Source organism: Syngnathus floridae, chromosome 20, assembly GCF_059516105.1.
Source record: "Syngnathus floridae isolate MCC-2025c chromosome 20, RoL_Sflo_1.0, whole genome shotgun sequence".
Classification (NCBI taxonomy): Eukaryota; Metazoa; Chordata; class Actinopteri; order Syngnathiformes; family Syngnathidae; genus Syngnathus; species Syngnathus floridae.
This window is the reverse complement of record NC_142432.1, coordinates 1,487,501-1,498,522: the sequence shown is the minus strand read 5'-3', so window position 1 is coordinate 1,498,522 and position 11,022 is coordinate 1,487,501. Positions and strand designations below refer to the sequence as shown.

The 11,022-nt window shown below is 42.9% G+C and overlaps 1 protein-coding gene and 1 long non-coding RNA gene across 2 annotated transcripts; one reads left to right on the top strand and one right to left on the bottom strand.

Moving 5' to 3' along the window:
* Positions 1 to 1,101: 1,101 nt before the first annotated feature.
* On the top strand, positions 1,102 to 6,973 carry ankrd33ba (ankyrin repeat domain 33ba). Its single transcript, XM_088364224.1, has 6 exons — positions 1,102 to 1,779; positions 4,864 to 4,993; positions 5,076 to 5,216; positions 5,358 to 5,499; positions 5,570 to 5,768; positions 5,856 to 6,973. Exons 1-6 carry the CDS (start codon positions 1,366 to 1,368, stop codon positions 6,393 to 6,395), a joined length of 1,566 nt encoding a protein of 521 aa, XP_088220350.1. The 5' UTR covers positions 1,102 to 1,365; the 3' UTR covers positions 6,396 to 6,973.
* LOC148380661 (uncharacterized) lies at positions 2,974 to 9,274 on the bottom strand. Its single transcript, XR_015854735.1, has 3 exons — positions 8,308 to 9,274; positions 6,471 to 7,158; positions 2,974 to 3,297 (listed from the first exon to the last, which is right to left on the bottom strand). It is a non-coding gene; the product is annotated as an uncharacterized LOC148380661 (long non-coding RNA).
* Between the last annotated feature and the right edge of the window lie 1,748 nt (positions 9,275 to 11,022).

Sequence of the window (11,022 nt, the reverse complement as noted above, 5' to 3'; positions counted from 1 at the left end):
TATTCTTTCACCGATACCGATCGCTGACATTGCTACTCGCCCATCCCTGTTTTAAACATACAAAATGTCAACATGTGACCTGCGCTCCTAAATCTTAAAAGCACTGAGATTCTTGTCCCAAAAGAGTTTGTTGTTAGCCCCCATAATTAAACTACAACTTCCCATTTATGCTTTGTTCGTAAATGGTTCGGAAAGTACAGTTGTGTTTGTCCACAAAAAAGAGCCACGCTAGACAGCCATTTAATTTTACAGCCCTCTGTGGCCGTCTGAATCATCTACCAAATGACTTTGGTTTGCTTTGATTCGACATGAGAGAAAAAAAAGTTGAATGTGAAATTGATGGTGTGGCTATAGTTGTGTTAATTACTACTTCTCTCCGTCCTACATTGCAGTGTGTGTATAAAAACATGTTTTTTCCATGTACTTCTTTTGGCTTTCAATAAACCAGGCAATGTTTTGCGTCACATTCACGTAAAGTGGCAATATTTATATGTTGTTTGTGGGCTTTTGTTTTCAAAAGAAATCCTGCATGTAAATATGAGCATGGTGACTGTCACCCCCTCAACACCATGCCTGATGGTACCATAGCGATGATGGGCCAGCCACATGAGATCAATCCCAGCTCTCAACGGGGGGGCGTAGAACAAGGTAGAATATTAATAGGCTCACACTGGGACTGTTATGCATTTGCTTTTTTTTTCCAATACAGGCGACGGTCACAAGCAACTGACATTCAGGAATCTGGTCAAATCATTTTAAGGAAATGCTTAATTATAAGAAGCAAACATATTGATGTTTTTAGGAGAAGAATGAAATCCCAATCTGGCTGCACCTAATCAACTAAAAAGGCAGTTTATCACTATTGCAGCGCTGCAAATCTTTTTTTTTTTTTTGGGTCGTTTAACAGTCGTACACTGAGGATAACCGTCGTGCATGGATTTTAATAGGAGGGAGCGAAAGAGATAAAGTGAGGGAGGGGCGGTGCTGTGCGAGGGAGAGGGGGCTGTCCCGGGGCTAACTAATCGGATTAGAAAACTGCATGTTCGGTTTGTGTCTCTCTCTCTCTCTCTCTCTCCCCCCCCCCCCCCCCCCCGCCCTACATGTCATGTTTGGGTGCACTTTTTTTTTCAATTGTGTTCTCCACCTTCTCACACGCCGATCCCGAATTGATGTTGCGTGCAAGGAACTCCAAAGACTGACGATGGGCACGCGACGAACTCATCCGAACCACGAGTGACAGCACGCCATCGAATGAGTGCATGAAGAATCTTTCGGAGCGAGGACGTTTGATTGGAGTCCAACCCGGAGGAGACGGCCAGTCTATGCCCGCGCCCGGCTCGTCTGGCAGCGGTCGCTCCGGGTCAGATGGTGCTGATCACGGACGACAGGGATGGAGGAGTCGCACCGTCGCTCCGGGTCAAGCAGCTGAAAAGCACCGGCGCGGGCATCGTTCAAGTCCACCCGACCATAGGTGAGGAGGAAGACCAGCTTGGCTCCTGTGAGGATGATGAAGAGAGCGAGGAGGAGGAGGACGACGACGACGAGTTCGAAGAAGTTGACTTTGAGGACCTGTGCGACACCAGGAGCATCACGTCCGACGACTCCTTCTACCCTCCCGATGATGCATTCGTGCACTCTGAACGTTCGCTGTCCCCACCGAGTCCTGAACCCGTGTCGTTCTTCCGGGCGTGCTGCACCAACAACCCGGCTATGCTCCGGATCATGATACGGCATGGGCTTGCGGAGGACGAGGTCAAGCAGACGGACCGGAACAATAGGGTATGCATGTCACTCATACAAACATCATCAAGTATTTACAGTTGACTTGAACAAAAGTAAATGCATGGCCAGGGCTTTTAACCTGCACTTTATAGACCAATAACGGGGCCATGTTTGAATTGGAAAATTGGACAAACACAAATAAATAATAAAATGATCACAAATGATGATGATTATTAATGCAATCACACTAATAATTGTGAATGTAAAATGTAAAGTATTTTTTAAACTATTATAATTATTTCTCATTTTTATTAAAAAAATCTACTAAAAATAATATATATATACATATATTCTGGTCCATCTGTTACATATAAAGTGTACATAATTAGAGGGGCAATAACAACTGACATGACCTGAGAAATAGATGACAGATGGATATAGAATTACTGCCATTTTTACTTTTATTTGCATGCTGTATCTTGCTGACACACTCAGATGAGTTCACTAGGGTGCATCAGATTCTGGAGAGAAATAATTAAGCCTAGGCTTTGTACAGAGGCTTACTGAACTATTTTAAGGCCTGGCTGGAAGGATACAGCCTGACCCCTATGTCATACTTTACTGTACTTGAACAGTCTTCCCTAATCAAAATGACAGCGAAAAAGCCAAAGTTAAAGACAATCACTTCTAATTTTACCCCCAAATGAATCATGTAAAGTGAATCATTTTATCAAATGGTTGCTATCCTGAATTCACAGGAAACTAAAAGTGAAACTAAGTAATCTTACAGTAATGTAATATGGTAGGACCAGCAATCTACCTTGACTGTTACTTGTTATTTGGTTATTTTTTCCCCATTTTATTTTTTTTTAATTATAGCGTCCCTTCTGGCATAAACTCCATTAGCCTCCACTGTTTTACATCATATTTTACTCGTGTATATGGGGACATAGTGTCCTTTTAACCCCTTCTGGGAAAGACTGTGCCCCTGATTCAACATACACACACGCACATACTCACACACACACACAGAGAATCCATTAAGTTTAAATGAGGCCACTGTTCTCGTTAGCCCCCTGCTCGCCTCCTGTCGACCACATTTTCCAAACGGGGGAGCACAGGAGACGCAGCAAGGAAGAATTAATGCAGAATGTTGTTAGATTGTATGTGTTGAATCTTATTTGCAGGACAACAGTACAGGCAGTATTATTGCAAGTAGCCCAGCTAATGTAACTGATTGGAAAAATCAAAGTCATGCACATGTGATTTAATATAGCACCAGACAGGAGTGTTAACGCGTTCATTATTGACTGACACTTGCCTCTGGTCTGGTCGCTGTACTGTTGTTACATTATTCATATACCCAGCGACAAAATGAATCTATTTAAGGGTTTTGTTTAAATAAAATAACAATAACATTTTTTTTTCAGTTTTTAAAATTTGAAATACATTCCAATTCTAATGCAAAGGGGAAGTCCATTACTGCACTCAGCACTTTTCCAGATCCATCAGTGTAACAACTAGTCCAGCTGTCATTTCCAAGACGGCCACGCCCATGAAATGGGAACAAGCCTCCTGTAAAAACATGACAAAGTGAGAAGAAAGAAAATAGAGCTTTACTTTAGCTGCATCTGCATATTAATATGAGTGCAAGCTATTTATCATCTGTAATGAAATATTGATAGATTTGATGGATGTTCATAATAAAGTAAAATCCAAGGAAAACCGCAATTTCCGTCAAATCAAGTCATGACCACTGCCATATAAAACCCTCAGGTTTCATTGCAGCCATAAAACTATCAATCACTTTCTCGCAAAATATCATAAATTGAACACAGCGTGCATAAAATAATGAAAGTCTTCATACTGCTTTAGCCTGCCTTCCTTCTCATTTGGAAAAAAAAAAAAAAACACATACAATCATCTTCACTGTTTCTGTTCTGTCTCATTTGGATTGGTTTTAAAATGACTTTGGGTGTGTGGAGGGGATGATATTTCTGCTTTAGAATCCAGGCAGTACTGCAGATGCGGACAGGAGGTCTATAAATCATATAAAACGATGCCGTGTTTGAGTAAGACACTCGTTTGCCGAGTAAATAACACATGCGCATTTATGAGACAGGTCTCTACATGCAAACAATTCTGCGTGGACCAGAGCCATGCAGTTAAAGTGAACTTTTTCCAGACAATCCACCAATTATTCCCAACAAACATTCCCCCTTTGTCTCCTTGAGGCTCCCGGCCGAGCCTGACGACGCTAATGCGATTACATGCACTCAGATGACAGCCTGGCTTGTTTTAGTAGTTGTGTTTATTTTACATCATGTCCATTACGCGTGGGCTATAAATTCTGTATTAAGTAGCCTGCACTAAGGGAAATACCGAAAACTCTGTGGTGATTTTATTTCAAGCAACTGCAAATATATTTAAATGTATTTATTTATTGGGAGATCATTTAGGTTGTTGCTCGAAGACAAGGTTAGTTGCTTTTAATGCTTTCACTGGAGCTGTTTACATCAATGCGCGTCTTGCTTGGCGAGATGCAAATGAGTAAACATGCGGCCAAACTAGAATTGAAGTGTAAATATAGCGCTTCTATTTAAATTAGGACCAGGCAGAGGAATGATTTTGCCTCACAGTCGCTCAGTATGTGTTTTTGAGAGAGAAAGAAAATGAGAGAGAGGAAATATAATTAAACATTGTAAATAAAATGGATAAATTATAGTCATTGTATTGTGGTTAAATTCAAACGCTCCAGAACAGCTGATAGTGAGACCTTAAATGACTTTCTACTTATCTATCACGGCCCTTGTTTGTATTGGCTTATGACGGCCAGGAAATCGTTTACTTTTACTTTCAGTTGAATTTTCCAGGGTCATCAGCGTGGTAAACATGAACTCCCACTCCCACACAGAGCGACATTCACACATAGGCACACAAACTCCTTCTCTGGCACACAACATCAGACGGGCGACTTATTTTTCCGCTGAGTTCAACATGTGTCGGTTTGCACTCAAAACATGTCATAAAGGTCCGTGCCTACTCGCGCCGCTATGCTTGACTTTTGCATCTTTCAGCGCCCAATGTGGCTGGGCAAAGTTTGGTGTGTTTCTCTCAAAAAAACACTTTTTGTCTTCTCAGACAGGGCTGCTGGTTGCTTGTTACCAAGGTTATGTTGACGTTGTCATAGCGCTGTCTCAGTGCCCGTATTTGGACGCTAACTGGCAAGACAGCGAGGGGAACACGGCCCTCATCACTGCAGCGCAGGCAGGTAAGTCACGCAAACACAAAACGATGCAAAAGCATTTCTAAAACGATCATGATGGGCTGTTGTTCCCTGTGTCTGTCTTTAGGTCACATTACAATCACCAACTACCTACTCAACTACTACTCAGGCTTGGACATCGAGAGGAGGAACTGTCACGGCTTTACTGCTCTCATGAAAGCTGCCATGCAGGGCCGCGTTGAATGCGTGCGCTCGCTCATGATGGCAGGTGGGTCGGATTTGTTTGGAATACCACGGAATGTTCTCAAGAACTCAAAAAATGTGAAAATTCTTGTCAATGAGGAAGTTAGTCGTATAGTATGTGACTTATTTCCTGAAAGCGCAATGCTCCCTGCCTTGTTCCTGTCAGGGGCCACCCTAAATGCACGAGACTGTGGCCGCCAAATGACCGCCAGGGAGTGGGCCGTGTTCACTGGCCGCTACGAAACCGCCTGGGTGATGGGCCGGCTGATGGAACGATCCACTCCGGGTCAAATCTGTGATGCATACAGGTAAGAATCAAAGTTCCCCCTCATGATGTTGGAAGGCAACTACAACATTACAGCCAAGTAACTTTCTCAGTCTAGAATGGCCGCCCTTGGCATCAATGGTGGCCAAAGCCCGGGAGCCCCGAGGCTGTATCAAGCGCTTGACCGACACGGTGCGTGACATCTTCAACATTGCTAACGTCACCAATCCCGAGGACGCCGGTGTCATCGACCACCTGGTGTCAGTGACCACGGGCATCAGGAGTCCATTTATCGCCGTGACTTGTCATACGGTGAGAGGCTGGAATATCACTCCCTCTTTTTTTAGTTAGGAAATGTTCATCTAAGTGTGTGCCTTCTTGTGCCCACTTGTATTTTAGGTGTGTCCCGACAGTCCCCCAAGTGTAGGCAAACGGCGCTACGCAGTTCCCGAGATCCTCCGCCATCAGCGAGCCAAAGAGCTCAGTGCCATCAATCCTCACAGGGTGGACAGCCACCTCAAACTGTTCCAGAACTCACGGGTCACATTGGTACCCAAGGCGTCATCGGACCGTCGGGCCAGCCTTCAGACGCAGAACACGGCGCCACGAGCAAGGAGCTCCAGCCTGGGAATGTTGCCGTATAATGGAACGGAGCTACGAAGGACCAGCTTGCTTCCTCTGCACATGTTGCTTAGGAGGAGCAGCGTTAGGCCGGGATTCACCATACCCAAAGTGAGAGTGTCCAAGGCCCCCGCGCCCACTTATGAACCTGAAAAGATTGGCAGGAAGAGCAGCACCAAAGAAGGAAGACACCTGCTGCAGATCCCCAAGTGGCGATATAAGGAGCTCAAGGAGGAGAGGAGGAAAGCTGAGGAGGCTGAGAGAAGGAGGCTGGAGGCGTTAAACAAAAGACAACTCACTGTTGGGGTGAGGAAGTAATTTTTTTTTTATGCACTCTAAACCAAAAACGGATAATGACTTGGACGTTATTTGACTCAGGGTGACTTGACTTACCAGCAGTATTCCATGAACACGACAATGATTTGATTTGTATCTTGAAATGAACTTTCAAAGAGGAATATACGATTGCTGCCAGTTTTAGGAGCGCTCATGTTATTTGCAATGATGTCACATAAGGATCACCCAGGGGATAGATATACTTGAAAGTGCTTTGAGCTTTAACTTATTTTTCATATTTATTGCTTTTAAAAGCAGCCCTAATGGCCAAGCCTGTATTTTGTTACTTTTTTTTTTTTTTTCACACCAGCATTTTTGTAGTTCTTCCATTGTAGTGGGGCTATAAACAAACATAAAAAGTCTCTCGAAGCACAACAAAAACAGCTTCAGTACCTTTGTAAGAACAATCATACAAAAAAAACGTCATCATATTTGTACGAGACTATTTTCCAGAAATACCCTAAACATAAGTAGCAAATCTGACTGCAACATATTCCACAATGACATGTTGAAAATACTGTATTTTGTAATAAATAAATGAATTTTACTATCATTTCAAAGCTGTTGTGCACATCAAATTGTGTTGTAGGATTTACAAATTTGCATATTCAAGCTTTCCATCAGTAGTAGCTGTTATTGGTGCCAAAGGGTCCATTTCAGGTGAGTTAAAGAGTTTTTCTTTCTTTTTCCAACATCTTGGAGCATCCACAGTGACCTACAAATCGTAATGGGAGGGTGCTGGATGCTGGAAAAGAAAATGTGTAGATTCATTTAGCTCATCTTCTTTTCATGCTTAGTGGAGAGCCTTAGGGATTTCATCCTCTAATTCACAACTGGAAACAACTGTGGCAGCAATAAAATAAATGGAAGCAATAATTCCAGTTCTAAAAATAGCATGTTTTGGCCTGCGGTCATGGTTGGAATTGTGACAAAGCCTAAGAAAGCACAACAGAGGCAATGCATTCAAATATTTATAAGCATAAGTGATGATTTTAATTTACTGCATCAATAATGTATACAGTATAGCACACAGTAACATAAAGAACACTGTCTATTTTCATTATTATTTTCACATTTGTTATTTTAGGATCATTTTAGTATTCATTCATCGAATCTCACAGGACAGGAATTAGCATGTTATGTTTGTGTATGTGCGAACAGATTATGCAACAGTGCCAGGAGAGCGCATTTAATCATTTGATTCAACTCCATTTGATCTACTCTGTGCAACTTCCCAAAAGAGGTTGTTTTGAAGAACTCCTCACACTTTGCATGAGCAAGATCTTAGCACTAATGTACAGTAGTAATTCGTAGGCCTATGTGACTACACTATTCCAGTATGGAAGTATATTAACACTAACTAAATTACATAATATTTAGGTCATGGGTGCTGCTGAACCAGCTGTTGGCCTCCAGTGGAACCTGAGATTATGACATACTACAGGCGTGCTCCTCCTCCTCCTCTCGATATGACCCGGATCCGTCATTTATTCTGAGGGCTACATTAAAAAAAAAAAGAAGTGTTCAACGACAATTTAAAAGAAGTCCAAAAATTGAAACAGTTCTTGATTATTTAACTTTATTATTGTAGTTTATTTTTATTCCCAGCAAGTTAGATTGAATTTGTGCAACTCTGCAAGGATGATTGGGCAACTATGACCCAATCGAGGTGTGCAAGGTGGCTGTTGTTAAAACGGTCTCTTGAAACGACTTTTTATTTTCTACTCATGAGAGACATGCCTACCAAATTTTCAACAAAACTTTGTTTGTTGCTCGCTAGCTATCGTAGAAGAATATCAACAAAGGTGGCTTGTCAGCGAGTCCCCCACCCCGCCCCGCCCACAACTGCCACTCGGTTGTCAATCAAACGTCAATCAAGGAAGAAGCTTTTTACCTGCATGTTGTGTTCCACGCGAAAGCTGATGTCCAAACTACAAGAGTTGAGGCTCCACGCCGACTGCTGGTCGTCTATCTGAACATCTTGATGCCAACATACTTTCGAAAGGTACTCCATGTTGAGTTTCCGTCTTTTTGTCTATGGAATATTATCCCTTCAGTGACTCGAGAAGATAATCAACAAGTCTAATGAGGCGTAATTTTATTTTGTAAAGATAATTTAATCCGTGCTTTGAGTTATTTGACGGTTTCCAGGTGAATTAGGTAGTTGGTAACAGCAGATGGGCCGTTAGCTTTAGAAGTTGTTGTCAAAAGACACCAATATGTGGGGTGGATGCAGTACAGCATGTTTCCTGCAGAGAGCGCCAATGCTCTATTGTTGAGTATTCTATTACTGTTTCGGTCCTTTCATAGTTTATATTCGATGTTAAATAAAGTGAGTTAAAAATATGAGTGTATCATTAAAGATGCCAAGGTAATAGTTTAACAAAAAGAACATTTGGCACATGAATTGAGTCTTCTTTTTGATGACTTTAAAACCTTGGTTGAGGTGCTCATTGCATGTCTGGTGTGGAGCTGATTGCTCATACAAATGCATTACGTGTGTAGACCTTCCTTAGACCTCAGCGAATCATGAAGCAGTATTTAACAAGCAAAAGGAAAAAAAAATATGAGTCACAGACTTTATGCACGTTTTCTCCAAGCAAACGGTTAACTTTATTGCATGAAGGGATGCGCCGTTGTGCAAAAACGGGGAGATTATGCTTCTCTTTGGGTCATCTTGATTTTATAAATTTAATTTATAAAATTAAAGTCCCAATGATCGTGAGCAGCAGCGGAGCCCCATTCGACCCCTTACACTGAGTGCCAAGCAGGGAAGAAATGGGTACCATTGTTATAATGGTCACTGGTATGACCCGGCCGGGGGTTTGAACCCCCGACCTCCCAATCTCAGGGCGGACACTCTAACACAAGGCCACTGAGCTGGTAATCACTGCTGTAAAGTAGTGTAACACTTATAGTAGTTTTTAAATAACGTGTATGCATATATACGCGTATTGTTATCCAATATATCTATTGATATTTCACATTAGATTGCTGGTTTGAGATTTACTTGTGTTATTATTTTAATAAACATTAAAACCTGTTAAAACTTGTCTGGTGTTTTATTCCTTGTTTTTATTTTTTTGAGCATGAAAACAAAAAAGGGTCCATAGAATCATGCATATTCCATTCAATGTGAATGAGGGCTCCATAGCGTAGTGGTTAGTTCTTTGGACTCTCACCACAGCGATCTGGGTTCAAGTCCCCGTGAGGCCTAAATTATTTGATATTTTATAAATTTTATATTATTTATATTATTATATATTTCTGAGACGTAACCGGTCCGTGGCGCAAAAAAGGTTGGAGACCAGCTATTCGCTTGTGAGCTATTCCATAAAAGCATATCTATTCCAGGTGATACAAGCGTGGCTTCCATAGTGTAGTGGTTAGTTCACAGGGCTCTGATCCCAGCGATGCGGGTTCGAATTTCAGTGGGGTCTAAGAATTTTATCTTAAAACTTTTTCAACACAGTTACTCGTGTGCTCCCCCATGTAACCATACGCCTCCCTAAAGCTTAAGGTTAGGGCTAGGCTTAGGGTTACAGCTAAAGTTAGGGTTAGGGTTAGTGGTGGAACTAGGGTTAGAGCTGGAGCTAGGGTTAGAGCTGGGGTTAGGGTTAGAGCTAGGGTTAGGGTTGGAGTTAGGGTTAGGCCTGGAGCTAGGGTTAGGGTTAGCGCTGGAGCTAGGGTTAGAGCTGGAGCAAGGGTTAAGGTTGGAGCTGGAGCTGGAGCTAGGGTTAGAGCTAGGGTTAGGGTTAGAGTTGGAGCTAGGGTTAGGGTTAGTGTTAGAGCTGGAGCTAGGGTTTGGGTTAGAGCTGGAGCTAGGGTGTGTGGGTTAGGGTTAGGGTTGTGTGGGTGTTGTGTGTGATGTGTGTGGTGTGTGATGTGTGTGGTGTGTGATGTGAGTGGTGTGTGGGTGTTGTGTGTGGGTTAGGGTTAGGGTTAGGGTTGTGTGGGTGTTGTGTGTGATGTGTGTGATGTGTGTGGTGTGTGATGTGAGTGGTGTGTGGGTGTTGTGTGTGGGTTAGGGTTAGGGTTAGGGTTGTGTGGGTGTTGTGTGTGATGTGTGTGGTGTGTGATGTGTGTGGTGTGTGATGTGAGTGGTGTGTGGGTGTTGTGTGTGGGTTAGGGTTAGGGTTGTTTGGGTGTTGTGTGTGATGTGTGTTGTGTGTGATGTGTGTGATGTGTGTGGTGTGTGATGTGAGTGGTGTGTGGGTGTTGTGTGTGGGTTAGGGTTAGGGTTAGGGTTGTGTGGGTGTTGTGTGTGATGTGTGTGGTGTGTGATGTGTGTGGTGTGTGATGTGAGTGGTGTGTGGGTTAGGGTTAGGGTTAGGGTTAGGGTTGTGTGGGTGTTGTGTGTGATGTGTGTGATGTGTGTGGTGTGTGGGTGTTGTGTGTGGGTTAGGGTTAGGGTTAGGGTTGTTTGGGTGTTGTGTGTAATGTGTGTGGTGTGTGATGTGGGTGGTGTGTGGGTCTTGTGTGTGGGTTAGGGTTAGGGTTAGGGTTGTGTGGGTGTTGTGTGTGATGTGTGTGGTGTGTGATTTGTGTGGTGTGTGATGTGAGTGGTGTGTGGGTTGTGTGTGGGTTAGGGTTAGGGTTAGGGTTGTGT